Source organism: Dermacentor variabilis, chromosome 11, assembly GCF_050947875.1.
Source record: "Dermacentor variabilis isolate Ectoservices chromosome 11, ASM5094787v1, whole genome shotgun sequence".
Taxonomy (NCBI): domain Eukaryota; kingdom Metazoa; phylum Arthropoda; class Arachnida; order Ixodida; family Ixodidae; genus Dermacentor; species Dermacentor variabilis.
Genome location: NC_134578.1, coordinates 31,228,911 through 31,249,402, shown reverse-complemented (window position 1 = coordinate 31,249,402; position 20,492 = coordinate 31,228,911). Strand labels below are relative to the sequence as shown.

Below are 20,492 nucleotides of genomic sequence, written 5' to 3'. Positions count from 1 at the left end.
CCTCATGGTATTGAGACGTAAAACGCCAGTATTTATCTCGTTTTTAATATTTTCCAGCTGACCAAGGAGAACAAGAAGTAGTATCAATATTATATTTACATATAATGTGGGAGACATGCACCGAAACATCAGGGTGTGTAGGTGAATTACACGATTTTAGAAAATTACTTGCGAAAGCAGCTCAAAACAGTACAAGTGTATATTACAAGCCGAACAGGGAGTTTACGCAATGTCCTTCAAGAAAGAAAAGCACGCCACATTGTAGAAATTTCGAAGGACTATATAGACAATCTTATGTGTGATGTGCGCGCAACGTCTTCATAGTGCAAGTTGACTACAGGTTTCGTAAAAAATTATCAAGCATTTGTTCAAAACTTTATCAAGCATTTGTTCAGAACATTTGTACACCAACTACACTCTTAGGCAAAGTTACACCCTTTGGCTTGCCCCTTCTGCCACACAACAATAATCGTTATCTGCCTTGATGCGTTTCCTTTCTTTAACGCTGCGAGCCCGGAACGTTCCAGTAACGAACGGCATGCGCGTTATCAGAAGGGGCACTCCAAAGGGTGTAAACTGTTCTATGCTGATAATGCGCGTGCCGTTCCTTACTGGAAAGTACCGGGCTCGCAGCGTTAAAGGAAACGCATCAAGGCAGATAACGATTATTGTTGTGTGACAGAAGGGGCAAGCCAAAGGGTGTAACTTTGCCTAAGAGTGTATGCTGCCCAATGTTCAGAGAGAGCTCCACGTCACACGCAGTTTATATTTAGTTGAAGTCGGTGCCGTGTTACCTTCAATGCGTAGACAAAATTTTGCGTTTTCGGCCTAATTAGGATCGTTGCATACAGTTAAGTAACTGTATGTCGTAACTGTGTGTATGTAACTGTGTGTATCTATGTGTAACTGTGTAACTGTGTGTAACTGTGTGTATCTAGTAACTGTGTGTATGTATGTCGTTATTTCATCATTTTTATGCGCTTTACGAAATGTATAGTTGCTTTTAGCGATCTCCTCCGTGAAATAAAAAAAAACGCACCTTCAATATATTTCTTCAAAATATGCTGGTCGTTATACGTGATGTGTACGCAAAGCTCCAAAGGCGTAGGGTAATTGCGGCTTTCGCCATTATTTACGTACGCCTGGCGAAAAAATAACCAGACCCGAAGAAGCACACCAAAATTTGAGACGTCATGACGCGCTCATGCGAAAACTTCAAGGGGTGTCACCGCAGGCATTTCGTGTTTTGATTTATTTCTGGGTTACTGAGCATCTTTTTCAATTGACCTTTCTTTTTGTAAAAGGGTTATGCTAAACAGGTCTATTACATTTTTCTCTTGAGTTGCTCTTTAAAGACCTTCGACGGCATATTTTCGCATAAGCTCTATGGCGACGTTGTGCAAGATGTCGTTCGCCCTATAACCGGTGGCGAAATCCAGGTGGCGGAAAGTAAGCACCGGAACCACGTGCTCGAAGACGACGTTTTTGCCGAGCCTGTCAACCAGGTCTGCGACGTCGGCTGGGGTCGCCACCGTGTCTCCTGGCGCCGGGAACAAAGCAATTGGCACTCTTATGCGCTCCAACGGGTACGGTGGTGGCTTGGCCTGCGTATTAGATTATCGGATACGAAGAGTAGTACAATGGCATGAAAAACTATGATGCACTCGAATTTACACAACGCTAAAGAAAGCCCATGCGTGTTTGTCAAAAACTTGTATAAGTTTCTGCAGAACTAGCTTGCCAGAAACTGGTCTTCCACGTTAACCTAGCATACTATGATAATAATATTAAATTTAACTTGCTTGCGCCGGCCAACTTCATGCAGATTCTGCGAAGTAGAGTTTGGATAAAATATTCGGCAGATTCGTTCCACGCAAGCGACTAAGCGCAAAAAGTTCTGCAGCCCAATTTGAAAAATTATCCTGCATAGAGGAATTTAATACCTGAAGTTGGCATAATTTGTCAACGTAAGCGATTAAGCCTAGTAAAATTATGAAGCCCTCACCAATGGTGCTTCCTGCGTACCAAAGTTTAAATACAAAAATTTCCTCAGTGTGTCCCAATCTTAAAAAAATGCCGATACATTTTCTATGCAATAGCTGGCAAGGCCCAAACAAGGAGACAACATTAAGCCTCCAAAGAAAAGAATCAGGCTGTCCTAGGACAAAGATACAGAATTATACATACAAGTTCAAGATATCGATTATAATCCATACGTTGGAGGTATTCTCTAATACAGTAGAGATCGTCACGACAACGGATGAACATCGTTTAGCATCATTGGGAGCATTCTTGAAGAAGATGTTACTGAAAGGGTCACTATTTCAAATAGCACTATCGAGTACTAGAAGACCATCATTAATATGTAAGGATGTGTTTCGGCTCATAGTATAAGTGAGCGTCAGCATGTAGATATGCCTAGAAGGAAAACTAGGTAGACTGTGACAGCACGGTGACCTTGGCACTCGATTTGGCAACAAAGAACAGTTATACCAGAAAAATCTGAACACAGCGCGCATTTCTTAGGTTGCAGTGACTAATACAATGAGATGACTGTTCCTTGAAACGCATAGCTGGACATCTAGCTCTTCTTGGGATTCCCGTGCACATGGGGGGCTAGCGGGTGAGAAGAGTTCTTGCATCATTCGTACTGCAGGAGCTCCCTTTCAGGAGCTACCATCTCCCTTTCTGGTAAGCGCAGCTGTCGCAACAGGAGTGTTGTTCCTATGAACACTGTGAGCTTAAAATTTTTATTAGTAAAATAATGTTCTCCAGATGCAACTCGCAACTTAGAATACACGTGAAATGGTACATAAATGCTATACAATAGATCATCTTCCGCAATGAATTTCGCGGCATAGTGTTTATGTGCCTGCTCCACAGTTACCTCCATCACGAGTCTCAGGTGACCCACGTGACCACGGATCACAATGCCTACGAGATCGGCCTGACTTTTCATTACATATCCAGACTCGGCTGATCTTGTCATTGCATTTTCTCCGGGATTGGCCCCCTTCATACTTGGCAAGAAGCCGACGGAGCCGACACTCCAAAACCCAGAACGATGGCATAGAACATTCACTTCAATAAGCGAATCGCTTGCTTATAAGCGGATATTTTTTGTAGGAGGGTTATTGTGGTACTTCTCGTCTTTTTCTGTGCAACTGCTAGCACTACAAGTCAGACAGAGAGTCTCTGAAGGCGTGACTGCACCTTCGACGTGACTCGAGCTTGTCACTACAGCACATTCTCGGCCCATGACAAAGCACCACCTGTGCGTTACGCTCCGCGAGGGCGTTGCTGTGGGCGCTTCTTGTGGGCCACGAGCCTAAACGAATCTTTGTAACTATCTCTGTAGCGTATCTATGCGTGTGTGTGCTCTGTAAAGTGTTTATCACTGTAAGTGTCATAATCATCAACCAGCACCTGATGTAGCATGTCAGGCGAACAGCCAGGCTAACATCTCCAGCAAACCATTCAAGCTTGTTTCTCGCTCTCTCTCTATCTATCTATCTCTCTTCCTGCTGGTCTTTTCACTGGGTAATTTTGTGGAGGAAAGAGGCGGCAACCAGAGGAACTGTAGGAAGAGTACACGTGGCTAATACAAGGCGATTGGTTCCACGAGTACCATCTTGTGTGTGAACTACTCTGAGAGCCAGTAGCAGCAGCAGCATCAGCAGCGGCGCACAGCGCGAGCAGGGGTCAATAAAGCCCTTGGGGATTCGCAAAGAAAGCATCGCTGTAAAATCTGCGGGGATAGCTTTCACGTGACATCCGTCTTTGTGTACAGCCTACGCTTCTGTGGGCTTGAGGCGAGTGGGCTACCGCATTATGACAAAATTCGGTGGCAAGTCAGGCAGAAAATTTTTGATGTTAACATTCTCAGAATCGCGGGTGATGCTGGTCCGATTGCACGACTGCTGAAATAGGTAGTAAAATTAATTTTTTTTACCTGGCCATATAGGCGACGATTTTCGACTGTCCCGTAGTCGAACATCAGCAGGTTTTTCGCCTCGTAATTCTGTAAGAAACAATCTTTCTGACTGGAAACTCATAGCGCGTGAGGGAAATGAAAAATGTGCTCAAGAACATAGCTCAACATCAGAGCCGTACTGCTGCAATAGAGCTTCACTTAAGCTGAAATTTGACATCTCTGATCAGTGTTGCTAATATCTACATGAGGCGGTGTCGGTCAAGACATCTGTGGACCAAGCGCATACATATACTCCCCCAGGTATTCAGTTCCTTTTATTTATTCCTTAAAAAGTGGAAAAAAGGTAAGCGTTAATTATGGCAATGCAAACGTACTTTAAAAGCTGCACATCTGATTTATCCAGGCGAAATATTTCGCAGTGATCATAAATAATATGTACACGGATTTGATTACATCGTTACATAATATTAACATTAAAAACAGAGAATAAATCGTAGTGAAGCACCCATTTTCAGAGCATATTGCATGACGATGCTACTAAACTAATGCTCGATCGGGATCCGCACATGCGTTCTCGAGCAGATAATAAAAACGACAATACATGAAAATGTGCCCATTAGCGAATTCCAGGTTGGAATATGTCGATAACCCATGCTCATTTCGTCAGGAACTAAAACCAATGTGGAATGATTGAAATGTCTAGGCTTTAAGATATTCTTCAAAACAGCTACAACCTAAAAGCGAGAAAAGTTCAATGTCGCCCGAAAGGCGAATCATTGATAGGCATCGCAAAGTATTAGGCAAATTTACGAAATAACTGTCGTATTTTTATACTTGATAAAAAGTGCAATAAAATTTCGTTTACTTTTTTACAAACATGGTGCCAGCAGCGCACATACAAAAATGAACAGGTTTGCTTGGCGACCAGAACCACTCCCTGTTAGAACGCTGGTGAGTTGGGAAGCTCCGGCAGCCGGGAATGCGAGTGCTTAGTGTCTGAAAGTGAGCGTTAAGTGCTGTCGCTCGCTTCCCCACTTCGACTGCGCAGCGTCTCCTGAATTCACATTACGCGACCATTAATAACAAGCACTCGGAAAGACAGGGCTCATGAGGTCACCAGCTATCTCGGCTCGCCACTTCTTCCCTCGCGTCTCAGCCGAAGACCAACGTATGGCGTGAAGTGCAGCCTTTAAATGTGTGAACAAACCAGTAATGTTTTCAATATTCATCCTTTAGGCTGGTGTTCACCATCTTCATTTTTGCCTTCATCGAAATACACTACTTACCAAGGCGCACTAGCGGCTTGTCGCAAATTGTGAATGCAGAGGATATTGCCACCACAGGAAAGGTGCCTGTCACTGAACAAATAAAATAATCTTGATTTCAATTGGCCACGCTCTTAACGAACACTCGTGACCTGCTTTCCATTGAAGTACAGGATACAGTTCAAGGCACCGACACCTTACATTATAAGTTGTTATGCGAATATGCTTCTCCTTTAACTTATTTCGTCTGTAATTTGTTCACGGAATCTTAGTATTCAGCAGGCCGACACTGATGTCATTTAGAAGGGTGTCAGATATAGAAGAGAACGTATACCTGATGATAGTGCAGAAAGTTTTGATAGGTCGATCCGGTGGGAATGTGACCCACGTAGACAGGCATCCTTGTCTGAAAGGAGGATAAGCTTATTGTGACAGCATGCTTGCGGAAGAAATCATCATACCAAGCCGTGATTAGGGAAACTAAAAAACGCGTTCTTCGGGAGAACAGTCCAGCGGCCTTCAAGAACGGAAGCACGAAACAGTAGTTTGTAGCAAGAAAGCGTGTTATTTTATGGCTTACATGACGACAATAACCTAACCTAGGCCCGAATACACAAGAACACACATAAACAGCGATTGCTGACCGCTGTACTGTGGCGCTTCGTCCGTGTGCAACACCCGAAGTAAGAAACAGCCGCTCTTTGCAAAATGCTTACATCTAATGGTTTGCATCGTACTAACGTAACTTAGACATAAATACGAAATGTTCTTCAAAGAATGATTGTGGCAGGCTGTGAATTTTGAAAGAGAAACAGGATATGGAGCGCATTCCCAACGACTCCATTATTGGTGTGTAGGTGCTCGATTGCATGCTGTCTGTAAAGAAGTTATATGCTTATTTTGAGAAAGGAGTCCCAATGACTGCGATCCAGGGGACGATACAGCGCGCTTCACGTATTAGCAGGGTAACACAAAGCTAATGCATTTCAAACTTCCATATCTGCAAGAGTTTTTGCACAATTTTGCACAATTTGGTCTGATACTGATGGAGGTGGCATAGGCTTTAAGTGTCGTGGACATACAGTAAAGGGAGAAATGTAAGTCGTACATGTTCATGTATAAAGAAAGGTAAAGTCACACCTTGTTTTATGCAGCAATCGTTTCCAGGATGTGAGTTCCAGAATGTTGGCCAATGGACGGCTAGCACAGCCAAAGCCATATCCACATTGAAATATGATTGGTGAAATTTTCTTTCTTGTGTTTGTTTCGTGTGCTTTTCCGAGCAACCCCGTGGGTGATTTGTTGTGCTTTGCATGCGATTAGCATTCACTGCCTATTTCACCTGTTTTGAGCCTGCCTGACTCCCTATCTATCTATCTATCTATCTATCTATCTATCTATCTATCTATCTATCTATCTATCTATCTATCTATCTGTCTGTCTGTCTGTCTGTCTGTCTGTCTGTCTGTCTGTCTGTCTGTCTGTCTGTCTGTCTGTCTGTCTGTCTGTCTGTCTGTCTGTCTGTCTGTCTGTCTGTCTGTCTGTCTGTCTGCCTGCCTGCCTGTCTGCCTGTCTGCCTGTCTGTCTGTCTGTCTGTCTGTCTGTCTGTCTGTCTGTCTGTCTGTCTGTCTGTCTGTCTGTCTGTCTGTCTGTCTGTCTGTCTGTCTGTCTGTCTGTCTGTCTGTCTGTCTGTCTGTCTGTCTGTCTGTCTGTCTGTCTGTCTGTCTGTCTGTCTGTCTGTCTGTCTGTCTGTCTGTCTGTCTGTCTGTCTGTCTGTCTGTCTGTCTGTCTGTCTGTCTGTCTGTCTGTCTGTCTGTCTGTCTGTCTGTCTGTCTGTCTGTCTGTCTGTCTGTCTGTCTGTCTGTCTGTCTGTCTGTCTGTCTGTCTGTCTGTCTGTCTGTCTGTCTGTCTGTCTGTCTGTCTGTCTGTCTGTCTGTCTGTCTGTCTGTCTGTCTGTCTGTCTGTCTGTCTGTCTGTCTGTCTGTCTGTCTGTCTGTCTGTCTGTCTGTCTGTCTGTCTGTCTGTCTGTCTGTCTGTCTGTCTGTCTGTCTGTCTGTCTGTCTGTCTGTCTGTCTGTCTGTCTGTCTGTCTGTCTGTCTGTCTGTCTGTCTGTCTGTCTGTCTGTCTGTCTGTCTGTCTGTCTGTCTGTCTGTCTGTCTGTCTGTCTGTCTGTCTGTCTGTCTGTCTGTCTGTCTGTCTGTCTGTCTGTCTGTCTGTCTGTCTGTCTGTCTGTCTGTCTGTCTGTCTGTCTGTCTGTCTGTCTGTCTGTCTGTCTGTCTGTCTGTCTGTCTGTCTGTCTGTCTGTCTGTCTGTCTGTCTGTCTGTCTGTCTGTCTGTCTGTCTGTCTGTCTGTCTGTCTGTCTGTCTGTCTGTCTGTCTGTCTGTCTGTCTGTCTGTCTGTCTGTTCGTATGATAGTGAAATTAACTTGCTCAATATTAGACCATAGTGCGTCGAATTTGATGCAATTCTGAGTGTTGTTTTCATGTGAAACGATTGCTCTTTCGCCCATGCGTGGTGATCATGTGATGGATCTCGAGAGTATATGCTTTCTTTAGGAATAAAAATCAGTTGTCAATCTGCGCTACTCTCTGTGTCTTTTTCAGCTGTCTTGATTGAGTGTGCACAAAACTTTCCACAAACAAGTGCTCGACTAACTTGGGTCACTAGGTATACGTGCTCGTGGTCGCGATGCCGTTGAGGTTGTTCCATCGTCGTCACACCGTCGACGTCACGCTTTCAACGGCGACCAAGTGGCCCAAGTTGTCTATTAAACTGCACCACTAAGTACGTGCTCGTGCTAGTGATGCCATCGAGGTCGTTGCATTCGTCGTCAAAAAAACTTTGTCATCCGATGCTCGTCATGCCATCATCGTGAAGCCGTTGTCGTCATACAACCTCCGGGTTCTTTCCATCGTCGTAACTCCAGCTTCGTCAGTCGATTTTCGTCACGCCTTCGCCCTCACCTTTTCGCCGCTGACCCAGTGACCCAAGCTGTCTAGTATCTTGGGCGACTCTGTATATGGTGCTCGTCTTCTATTCTTGTGGGTTGCATCGTCGTCCTTGCAGCTTTGTCATACGAGGTTTGTCGTGCCGTCGTCGTCATGCATCACCGCGCATTAGTCATGCCATCGCCATGGGGCCGTCGTGATCGCTCCATTGTCGTCACTCCAGTTTCGTCATGTGACTTTTTTGACGTCATGAGAATGTCGTGATCGCTCCATTAGCCGTCTTCGTCAAGTCATCGTCGTTATACATTCTTCGAGATGCAGTAGTGTTCTCACCATTCTCGCCCTGTGCTTGTCTTCCCGATCTCCTCATACCATTGTCATGTCATCGTCGTCATGACCTCGTCCTCCTGGATTTCTTGTCATACCATCGTCGTGATGCCATCGCTATCGCTCTATCGTCATCATTATAACTTCATCATCAGACTCTCGTCATGCCGCCGCCGTTATACCATCGTCGTCACTCTGTCATCATAACACGGTTATTGTCATGCCGTCGTCTTTACGCGGCCTTTTTACCATCTTGATTAGTATGTGAGCGTCATCTCATTGTCGTAATGTTCTCATCGTCATACGGCATTCGTCACTCCATCTACGTCATTTTATCGTCATTTTATCGTAATCAGGATGTCGTCATTCAGCCGTTACTATTCCGAGGTCGTCATGCCATGATCCTCACACGGTCGCTGCCATGCATCCGTTGTGATAACGCTGTCGTTATGCTATTGTGGCCGTGCCATCAACGCCATTCCAGCTTTTTCCTATAGCAGTCGTACTGTTGTCATTACGCCATCGTCGTCATCGCACTGTGCTCATGCGATCGTCCCGCTGTCTTAGTTATACTATCATTAGCATTCAAGAATTGCCATCTCATTGTCGTCACGATGTCGCCGTCACATCGCCTTTGTCGTTTTACTCGCCTCATTTCTTCGTCAGCATTCCATCGTTATTACGGCGTTGCAGTAGAGTCCTCGTCGTCTCATGGGCCACCTTGTCAAGCGAGTGCCACAGAAAAGTGGGCCGATAGCGAAGACAGTGCATGTCGCTCGTTGCTGAAGCAGCTTAAGTCTCAAATTAGTCTGTACTCATTTTAATTAAACTTTATCAGAGCAATACGGCGTGTCGCTACATTGCATGAATGCTAATGGCATTGATATCGACAGTTATTATGAGATGGGTTTTTTGTCCATTTTTTAGCTTAGAGGTAAGGAGTGATTAATATTCCCACTCGACCTACAGTCCGGTTTATACAGTAGGAATATACGCAAAACCAGCCCTGTCTGTCTGTCTGTCTGCCTGTATGTCCGTGTCCGCATCACCTTAGCGGCGCGGTCCCGTAATATGTGCAGCTGCAGGTGTGTTTCCCAGGATCGCCCACTCTCTCATATGTTCTTCTTCACTCTTACCTCATTGAGTTGCTCCGGACTGACAAATTCTGTTATCGTGAAGGAGGCGGCACAGAGGGGGTTAGCGATTATTCTGCATACCACCGAAATAAGCTCCCGTAGTCCTGTAGACGTACCGAGATAGCCGGCCTCGGTGAACGGGTACAAAAGAAGCTGCGCAGGAGACGCGAAATACTAAGAAAGTCGAAGCGTCTGCGAATATGCGCTACAATTTCTTCCAAAACGAAAAAGAAACGAGAAAATAGAAAGATCGTTATGGCTACGGCAGGCACAAAAGAAATGCACCCAATCAAATATGTCAGACGGGCCCTAACGAGCAACAGTAAGAAAGTCTATATGAATAGGGTTTTAACGATAAAGCATTACTTGGCTGAGTGAGCGACACCGCCGTCATCAGAAATCACTAGCACAAAAACGGCACGCAAATTACCTCATATACGTCTAACTAAATAGGAGTAGTGGCCACGGGGAGGTTTGCGGTCTAGCGTTGTTGCGACGTCACAAGCAGGAACTTTACATTCGGAAACATAACGCAGCAGCCTTAAACTCAGCAACATTTCATGGCAACGCTAAACTCAGTGACCTAGCTAAGCGACGCACTCAGGGACAAGTCATGCTCGTGCATTTACACATCATAAGAATTGCTTAGATGCTCATCATAGGTTTTCCTTCCTCTGCTTTGTCGAGCCTTTTTGGCAGGTATATGAGGTAGCTCTGCCGACTCTTCTTCGCTGAAGATGCGTTTTAGCGGTACTTTTCACTTTCCGCGGGGGAGGGGGGGATTATTCGCCACTGCGATGTTCGACCAGTCACCGCAAGCTAATCCAGGGAAAGCGGGTTAATCGCACACGCGGGCACAACTCTACTCATCCCGTTATCCACACTTCGGTTAGGATAGGGTTTCGGTTAGGCTCGGCCTCACCGAAACCCTATCCACATTTGCGTGTAGCTTGCCTCCAGTCAGCCACATAGATAAGAAAAACATCTGAAGACATGCAATGTTATTCGTTTTGAAAACCCACAAAAGTGACTTTCGATGAAAAAAGAGACCGTTTGATAGAGGAGTTCTAATGACGCTGGGAGTCACCGCCTGATGTTTGCGTAGGCCGTTACTTGATTTTGGCGTCAGGAGCGGGAAGTTTGACGTTATCAGGCGCCAGCAACACTAATGTTAACTACGTGAGGTTTATTACCGTGCCGCTAAATCTGCGCGCATGTGTTATTTCAAAATTCTTTTTACATTTAGGCGAAGTGGCTCTCTTTTTATTGACATGCTAAGTACATTTTAACAGTGAAGTGACTTACCTCAAGTATCGGAATAAAAGGCATCAGCCAACGAAACGGAGGCTCAATGTGGGTGATATTGGCGACAGGACCGTAGGCTACGAGAAGGTTGACCTGCAACGAGACATACACGAAAGATGTTGAGTAGCCTAAAACAGTAGCTATTGACATTAAACACTGTGTTGCTGGTATTACGACATACGCCTGTGACAAAGAAACCTTCTAGCTTAGACTAATTATGCCGCTCAACCTCTAACTAGCCAGCAAAAGTCCGGAGAAAGGAGAGGACACAAGTTTTTTTTTTTACGGCCGCCCACAAAGTACAGGCACAAATCAAATATTACAGCCAAAGTGCGCGCGTTCGACTAATGGAATGCACTGAGACGATCTCTTTTGAGTGCTGTGGTAGAATACACTTTCTTTTGCCGTCGGCTTTAGAGCCTCACGTATTTTGTGACTAACTCGTGAAACGGTTAGATAGCAGGAGAGAGAGTTCATTCAATGAAAAGGGGAGAGATTTGCGTGTAGCATGCGTGGGATACTGCTTCAGTTAAAAGATCTAAAAGAGATCGCAAAAGCATGCTTACGCACCAGTCGTGCAATACACGAGTATGCTTCAAGTTAGCAAGTCTGCTTGCTTCTGAAGCCAGCAATTTTTGCTGGAGATTCATTGTAAGCCTCTCACACGCCGAGGCTGGAGTTCATCATGCGCGAGTTGCGGACGAGATTTACTGCAGAGTTTCCCTTCTTTGAATCTGGCTTTGCGCTGAAGATGTACTACAAAGGAGGAGGCGTAGCTTTGTTTCGTTTGTCCGAAGCCAAGCTGCACTACGCAACCGCGGATAAATACTCCGGAACGAGCTCTCTTTCCGCTTTTGTTTCGTGTTTATTTGTGTCAACGCAAAGGGTTCAACACAGTGTACCTGAATTTTAGAAAACCTGTAAGGAGCTCAGACACAGCTAGAGTTAGCCTTTTTTCTGCACGCATGCTTGCGTCACTGTAAATATATGTTTACGTAGGCAATAAAGACAGAAAAAAGTTTTTCGTGGTCTGACGGCGATAGTACTACGCGTGCGATCGGGAGCTCCGTAGTTCGAATTGCATGTGCAGGAAGCTTTCTTTTTCTTTTTTCTTGTAATCTCCATTATGATGTTGTTTCTCCCTTCGACTTCTGCAGTAGTTGTTCTTCACCAATGCTTCACCACCACCTTTGAAACGGAGGGCTCCTCCCAAACTTAGCGAAGCGACCCGGTGGGGAGCAGAGCGGGGGTCTAAGGGGACTGGCGGCGGGAAGATGGGTTAGGTAGATGCCTCTTTAGTGGTAGCCGGCCAATAAATGATGACACGTTGCTTCTGCATACTTGTTTTATTGCGAAATAATAATTTGTAAGTTATAGTTAGATACTTTTTGACGCAGAGTCCTATGCACATGTGAAACGTATGTACTTCTCCCGTCGCCGACGGCCCTTGTCATACCGATTGTATCCAAGTTTAAGTATCAGTTACACGAGAGCAAAGCTCGCCGTTCTTCAAAGTACCTACGCAAATGAACATTAGAGGCACGAGTCCCCACCAAAGAGCCCCCACAGCTCAGAAGGGGCACAAGGAAAAAGACCCCCCCCCCCCCAGCTGTATCTCTGGTAACTCACGCATGCACCTGACGCTCCGGCGAAACGAATACGAAGCTGACGTTTCCGCGGCGACGTAGTTGTACTGGCGTTCTGTTCCTGAGCAGAACGTCCTGGGTTTTAGTCACGGCCGCGGCGTCCGCGTTTCGGCAGAAGCAAAATGCAGAGACTCTCCCTTGCGCTTCTTTACGTGCTCGTAAAGAATCGCAGGAGGTCAGAATTCGGTGCCTTTCCACAACGGTGCTTCCAATAGCCGCAGTGTTGCTTGGGCCACTAAACCTCGCCAGTCAACCTTGAACCTTGCAGCCATTAAAGAAAGCTCCCTCACCACCAGGATTGGTGTATATTCTCTCAATCATGTGACAGAGTCTGATAACCTACGTAGTAACACCAATGCGCCACACAGTACGTCACTTTCCACACAACCACGCAGCAAGGTGTCGCTGATAATCATTAGAAGCGAACAGAAAGCATCCTACCTTTTCGCCGTATTCGGGCCTGACTGAATGAAGAACGAGGTTTGCGAGGACTCCTTGGGAAAACGCAACTACCGTTAGCTTGGTAGCACCGGTGGCGTTCAGAACGTGGTCGATGCAAGTAGCCACGTCGTAGCGCCCCATTTCGTCAAAACTGCGTATGATCATGTGATTATGTCATCCTGCCGCTACTTTATCGACAAGAGGGACGAGCATAAAAAGTACGAAGCCTGGATAACTTCCATGTTCTTGCATCTGAAGGCCCTGTATTTGAATGGTTGTAAGTGAAGGACGCGTACGCTTGCTTTAACTTTTTCGAAAATTTTATGCTGTCCTAAACTACATCCATTATTCATAGATACTGCCGTCACTTCACTCCACGCATCTCAATGCAAAGAGCTGAGGCATGCAGGTTTATTGAACATGACGACAAGAGGCATGACATGCACCAACTACCTACTGCAAGATGTTATTCAATATAAAAAGCAAGCTCTTATTCAGCCGTCATTCTTTATAGCCTGCGAATTGAGCCGCCGTAAAAACGCAATGTTTATTGTCGGCACAAGTGTCCTGTCACCAAGTGTTGCGTGTAATGTACTGCATTGCTGAAAATTTGGAGGAGTGTCTTGCAGGAAAAGTTTGTGAGTGCTGACCTGTAGCTTTAGCGCGCAGAGACGCAGCAATGACAGAAAAATGTCATTTAAAGCTATTTCACACAATAAACAATAACCAATGGCTCTTACAAAGCTGCGACTAGGACTTGCGATAGCACATAGCTGTCTTTCTTACACACCGTGCTACTGATTTTCGTGCACTTCTCGATTAATCTCCCCTTACAGTGTGTTGTCGAATTTGCGTTAGTAAAGTGCAGGTTGTTGAATCCGCTTTGGTGAAATCTCTGCTTTCGCATGGTATTTCGGTGCCATCTAGCGGACACTTTACAAATGAAGACTGTTGCCTGTAAGACTGCGTTGCACACTATAGCCTGCTCCTTATTTCTGCTTATTTAAACAAAAGACACACAAGAGGCTTCGAACAAGTTGATAGGCGAGCACTAAGCATAATTTGACATCGCAGTTGATATATTGCTTACTAGACATTCAGCGGGTACATGTTACACGGCAGAGATCCTAGACGTACGACATGCTTCACGAACTTCACAAACATCGAGGCGAATTTCGCTGTCGGAAATAAAGCTGTCATTGACAGGTCCTGAAATGTGTTGGTGTTCGCAAGGCAAACCTTATAGCAACGCAGGGCGTCATGAGACGAAAAAGAACTTCGGAAACTTATCTACGCGATCAAGCAGAAACGCAAAATTTGCGCCTTACCTAAATTTCCAGAACTCCGGATCGTGTTGGGACAGTGTGATATGACTTACGTACGGCTGGGCCTCTCTCGTATTCATGGACCAGACGTCAAAACCATTGTCGGCGAACAAGAATCCTGCGAATGCGAACGAATTAAAGAACAAGTTTTTGCTTCAGCAATGGGTTTTGCCCAGATTCATTGAATCATAGGACAGGCCCTTTAATAATAATTAGGTAGGCCATAATAGCCTAAACTTTGCATGAATGACTGTACTACAATATTTAACTAATAGATGTGCCAGCCTCAGTCTCACAACTTTTTTATCCCTTTATAGAAGAAATTCAAGAATGGTTGAAGTTGTGGAGGAGTTGCGGGCGATTAAATGAAAGCAGTTCATAGAAAATTGGCAGTCCATAAAAGCAACGTAGCATATGCCTCTAGCTCGGGACATGTTTTGAGTATAATGCTGAATGCACTTCCAGACTGCTTGTTCATGCGTACGATGTGCCGGCGGCCGTTCTACTGTGATAGTTTGAATTTCCTCACTCTCTCGCAACGACGTAGATGCGTGAGGGTGAATAATTCAAGACTACTTGCGTCTTTCCTATGGAACGTATGCTCATTATCAAGGCGAATTCAAGGGAGTTTCTTAAAGAACTCCTATCCTGGCACTAAATAAGCAAATGAAGGGACACTCTAATGATGCATCATTATGCTCGTCAAAACTGAAATTCCTTTGGCACAGCTGGAGTCCGCCCCATTCAGACAGGAATAGAATACTCTGCTTCCGGCTACGCAGAGCTGCCGGTGAGAATGAATTTCTTTGCGTATAACACGACATTTTGCGTGGCTGTATAATGTTTTTGAGCCCTTTCGGCACGTATCCGACGCCACTCTGCCAACACTTTTCCGTCACACCGCATCAGTTTTAGCCGCGGTTTTAATTCCCCGTTGCATGCCGCAGCGATTTTCGACCAGCCATCGAAAGCTCAGCAAGAAGTGGACAAATCGAAGAGCGCGCACCACTCTAGTAACGCGGTTATTTATTCTCACGACGCTATCACGGCTCTAGCGAAGCTCTCTGCCCTTCTGTAGGCTCCTCGCCTCTTTTCAGCCAACATAAGGAAAACGTGCCAAGGTAGGCAACGATATTCACTTACAAAGCAAATAAAAATGACCTCGTAGAAACGAGCAGAAAGTTTTATTGGGCTGTTTGAACAACTTTGGGGGTCACCACCCGTGCTGGAGTACGGGGGCACGTAAATTTGATATCAGCAGCGTGCAATAAAATAAGAGTGGAAAAAAATGCGACTGAAACCATCTCACGATGTCTGCTGACGGTAATGGATTAGCCTTTACTCATTACAGAGCCATAAGGTATTGCCGCTGTCGAAACGACTTTCGTATGGTGTGTCTACTGCCGCGGCAGTATACTCTTTCGCGCTTTTCTAAGGACACCCGGCGCCATCTATGACAGCTACCGAGCAACCTGCAGGTAGCTTCCGAAATGGGTGGCGCGCCCGTGCGTATGTACTCTGAGAAGGGCTCGATGCGACAACGAAGATTCTCTCTCGCGCTGCTTTCTGGATACGACGCGGCATATAGTGGCCCCCCCCCCACCCCCCGAAAGCCCACGCGTGGAGCAGGTGAGCCTGCGAAGGCTCAGAATCGTTCCCTCGCTTGCTGCATACTCTGTGACACTCAGTGACCCATGTTAGCGAGAGGTTCATTGAAGAGTGGCCTATTCGCAGGGTGCATTCATGGCGCACCTCGCTAAAGCGTTGATGTAAAAGGCGTTCACTGAAAGGACGAGCCTGCACCGTGGCAATGAGCCGGGCTGCTGTCCTTGAGGTATCGTTGTGGCCTGCGTTCAATTGGGCTCAACATCGGAGAATTCAATGAAGCTTTTTCGTCATTGTAGAGCGGCATATTCGCAGTGACACATACCTAGATACCCAAGTAGGCGTCAAAGACAGCTACTTGAACGCACCCATTTACCCAAAGTGACACCAAAGAGAAGGACTGGAAAGCATCTATAAGTGAAGATAAAGGTTTTCTTCTTTTTCTTTTTGATCAAAATGCTTGATTGAAGACCAGCGGAGACCAAGTGGCACATGCCAAATGATCCAAGACGGCGTCAACATGTTTTTTCGAACAGCGATGCCTACACAGTCCCACGTTTTAAAGTGATCCATGTAGGCGTCAAAGAGCTTCGCTGAAGAGTTACACGTGAGTACACATTGTCACATCCTGAGTGGCCCATGTTACTCCGAAATTTGTACACGAACCCTCCTTCTTCGGCATAGCGGCCTTATGCGCGACCGAATACACCACGAACTGCCCAGCGACCAGTAGTTGTGAAAGAAGTCAGATACAAGGAAAGAAACATAGAAACATGCATACACAGGCCGCGAAAAGTGCGTGAATTACCCTAAGTACGCTAAAGGAATAAATGTTACTCTACAAGTCCCCTAATATGCTTCGCGTTCTAATGCGAAAACCTTCTTCAGTAACCCTGGTTACTTCGTCTGGTTGGACGCTACGGCACAATAAACGGTCGCGCATATACAGTGGCGCAAGTTGTTTACCGGCATGTGCCACTAGGTATGTGATGGCTGCTGCCTCTCCGACTTGACAACATGGCCACTGGGTGCGCGCCTCAATGGTCATCTTACTGCTGGATGCTGTATGACCTAGTGGACAACTTGCGTTCACTCGGTATGTGCCATTTAATACCTGTCCAAACAGATAACTACGGCACTACGTAAGCGATATTGGTATATGCCTATTTTTGTACGATCCCGGAGAATGAATGCGCCACCGAGACACGACAGGTATGCGCACTTAAATGCATTAAGCGATGCGGTCCCAACCACAAGCGAAACATCCACGTCGAACGCGCTCACTTGATGAATCGCCATTGCAACCAAGTTGCAGCGAGGATACAAGGGATAGTGGATGTTGCTACAGTGTTTAAACTGGGATGCCATGATTACAATAAGGTTTACTGTGTCGCTCTGTCATTCGGTATTGCGGCTGGCATTCAGATTTCCCTTTCTTGCGTTTGCTCATGACTCCATGAGGTATCGTGATTCACGAATGGCATGGTCATATCCAGAAAGTTAAAGCAGAAGTCTGTCATATGGCTTACTTTGGCATTGATATGCGATTGTTTCGGTCACGACGCTGTTTTTATGCATATGCTACGCTTCGGATCGCCGAAATCTCTTCCCGTTTTCCTTTGAGGGCTCCATGGCACCTTCAGGTGCACTGTAACATTTTCCTTCATAGTGACGCCTTATTGCCAGGTTTATCCTCCCACCCTGTTTATTATAACACATTCACTCTCTCAATATAAGCAAACTGCCACTTGCCTGGGCTCTGCCAGGGAAAGTTGAGGAAGTAAAGGTCCGATGCGGTGAAGAAAGCAGGCACTAACAGCACAGGCTGGCGTATTGATGTCCCGTTTTCTTGGTCTGCGTTGGATACGTTGTCGTGGATTCCATATGGAACTCGGTCCAATTGTAGTATGTAGCCATCCTCTGTGGTTACATGGGTGGTCTCGCAAGGGTAGCCGTGATATTCTATCAGCTCGCACTGCAGTATGATTGACATGAGAATGAACGGATTTCGTTCGTAATAGTGCCCCAAAAATGTTTGCCCACAGTAGTTCTGTGATTTCAAGATCACTCGCATAATGACCTTTATTACTCACCGTTTCTACAGAGTACATCAACAGCCGCCGCGATGACTTAGTGGCTCAAGGTGTTCTGCTTTTAAGCACGATCTCGTGGGTTAGAATCCCGGCCGCAGCGGCTGCATCTCAATGGAGGCGAAATGCTAAAACGCCCGTGTCCTGTACATTGGCGGCACGTTAAAGATACCCAGGTAGTAAAAATTTATCTGGAGTCCTTCGCTATGGTGTGCCCTAATAAAATCGTGGTTTTGGACTGTAAAAGCCCCGAATTCATTTGAATTACACCAGTTCAGCAAACACGCGTCTACCAAAATACTCGAATTAGCTCTGTTATGTGTAGGCTCTTTTTGTCTTATGCTAGTGCATTCTGCACCACGATTGAAGTCGATCCTCGTCATGAGTATACGTTTGTATTACTTCATTTTCTTGTGCTACCAAAGTCAATAAGACGGGCCGCAGACCTTACTCAACTTGATGAGTCGCGATTGGGTAGCGCAAGTGCTGGCAGCTTTAACAAGGCTAAGAGCAATCAAAATTCCTCCTCTACCTCTATAATGCCGTCATTTCCTGTTATTAAGACCTCTTTTGCTGAATGCGTTTCCCTTTACAGTTTATAATATTTTATTCGAAGAGATCATACGTTTTGCAGGCGCGGATGAAAAATGACGAACTGAGGCAAGGAACCAAAGGGAGGCTGGACGTAATTTCGATAGCTGATCATGTTCTTCACATACGTGGCGACGTCTTCATTGACATGTTACCTTTATTGTCCTTATGCTGTTAGGCTCGATGACGTCCCATGATGCCTCTTGGTGACGGTGCTAATGTAACTCAGGTAGTTAAGCCACGCGATGTCTCTCCCCTAATCACGCGAAAGAAACCAGTCAAACATAGCGATACAACCTGCAGCGAAATTTATTGGCCCTGTTTTCAATTGGTTTGGTCAGTTTCGCTATGTTAAATAAAATTATTTTGAGTCAGTTACCCAGGAAGCTTCAGCGACAACAAATAGACGCACCCCATTGCTCATTTTTCCACACATTCTGGTCATACCTAAGCAACCCTGAACGCTCCTGAATTGATCGGGGCGAGCTCGGTTGAGTCAATGCAGCCGAAATTGACGTAGACTCAAAGAGATGATGAGCGATGCACAACTGAAAATTACCTTGCACAAAGCTACATTGGGCAAAAACCATAACAAAGAGTAGTGTTAAAACGCAGGCATGCTGCTCATCCGTTCAGCCACTTTATTTCTATTGCGTAATAATAACGAATATTAAAATGTAAAATTAAGATTAATTCAGTGGTTTTACACGCCAGAACTACGATCCGATTGCCCGGCACGCCGCTGTGCGATACTCCGAATTAATTTGGCCACCTGGGCTTCTTTACCGTATCCAGTGGGTAAACGAGCGTTTCAGCATTTCTTCCCCATTGAAATGTGGCTGCCGCGATCGGATTCGAAGCAGCGACCTCGAGCTCAGCAGCACAATGCCACAGACACTGGTCAACCATGGCCGGTGCAAAATTAAATCGGTTCGTGGGCCAATGACGTGAGTTACTTGTACCACGCATAAGCGTATGTAGATGTACAATAATTGTTTTCATTAAAATCTGTTGCCTACGCTACCACATAACGAGGCGTGGGTTATCAATTTTAAGGAAACGTTCCCTCCCTTCTCCCTCCATCAACAGGGCGGCAGGCTTATGCTCTGAATGTTCTCACCGGTGTTAGCCGAGCTTCCAACGCCATGTCTTCACCTACGGCTGGAAGTAAGTCAGCGGTCAGGTTTACAAAGACAACGATCCACGTGAAGGTTCTGTACGATCTCATGATTGCCTCTAGATTGGTTAAAGAGCCGGAATCTACAGGCGCATTCAGTGAACACTAACTTTTCTAGAGCTGAGGTTTGACAGCGTGGAGAAAACAAAGACACGACAAAAGAAACACCAAGGACAAGCGCTCCCTGTCGACTCGATGTTTATTTGAATTTCACCAGCCATTTTATACCATTCCCAGTATAGGCATGCATACATCAGTCCCATGTGCATCAGCAAAATCAACGAACTATGCAAAATCACCAAATTTTGCACTGTTCAACCTCATTCCATATTCTGAATGAACAAGTACACATCGAGAGGTCACTAACTTACCCCTCCGCATTTTTCAACTGCTAACGCAGTAGGCGTTAACAGCTGTGTAAGTTTCGCTAGTTTCTCTGTCATGGCCGTTTGTATTTTAACATATAGAGGCAAAGACGTTGGCAATAAAATTTCACTGGCGTAAACGCAATAAAACATCAACAAAAAACGTTGGAGAATAGTTTCGATCACACATGTCGAAGCGAGTTTGGATATGGCTATCGAGAGTAACTGCTACGTTTACAGACGCCACTCCAGAAGAATGATGTGCAACGGTGCATACACACCCTAGCATTGCCTACAATTAGGGCTTGTCAAATATTACCTACGTTCATGCCACAG

At 45.6% G+C, this 20,492-nt stretch overlaps 1 protein-coding gene across 1 annotated transcript; it reads right to left on the bottom strand.

The window, feature by feature from the left end:
• Nucleotides 1-1,073: 1,073 nt before the first annotated feature.
• LOC142563186 (lipase lipl-1-like) lies at nt 1,074-19,842 on the bottom strand. The gene is made up of 7 exons (XM_075673736.1): nt 19,735-19,842; nt 17,686-17,908; nt 14,382-14,446; nt 10,917-11,009; nt 5,534-5,605; nt 3,953-4,021; nt 1,074-1,604 (listed from the first exon to the last, which is right to left on the bottom strand). The coding sequence occupies exons 1-7, from the start codon at nt 19,840-19,842 to the stop codon at nt 1,350-1,352; spliced, it is 885 nt and encodes a 294-aa protein (XP_075529851.1). The 3' UTR covers nt 1,074-1,349.
• Nucleotides 19,843-20,492: the final 650 nt, after the last annotated feature.

Excerpts from the sequence above, each read along its gene's own strand:
- LOC142563186 (XM_075673736.1), bottom strand. The coding sequence starts at position 19,842 with ATGAGATCGTACAGAACCTTCACGTGGATCGTTGTCTTTGTAAACCTG. Across the intron at positions 17,909-19,734 it reads TGGAAGCTCGGCTAACACCG|TGCGAGCTGATAGAATATCA; the intron begins GTGAGAACATTC and ends ATCATACTGCAG. Across the intron at positions 5,606-10,916 it reads CTTTTATTCCGATACTTGAG|ACAAGGATGCCTGTCTACGT; the intron begins GTAAGTCACTTC and ends TCCTCCTTTCAG.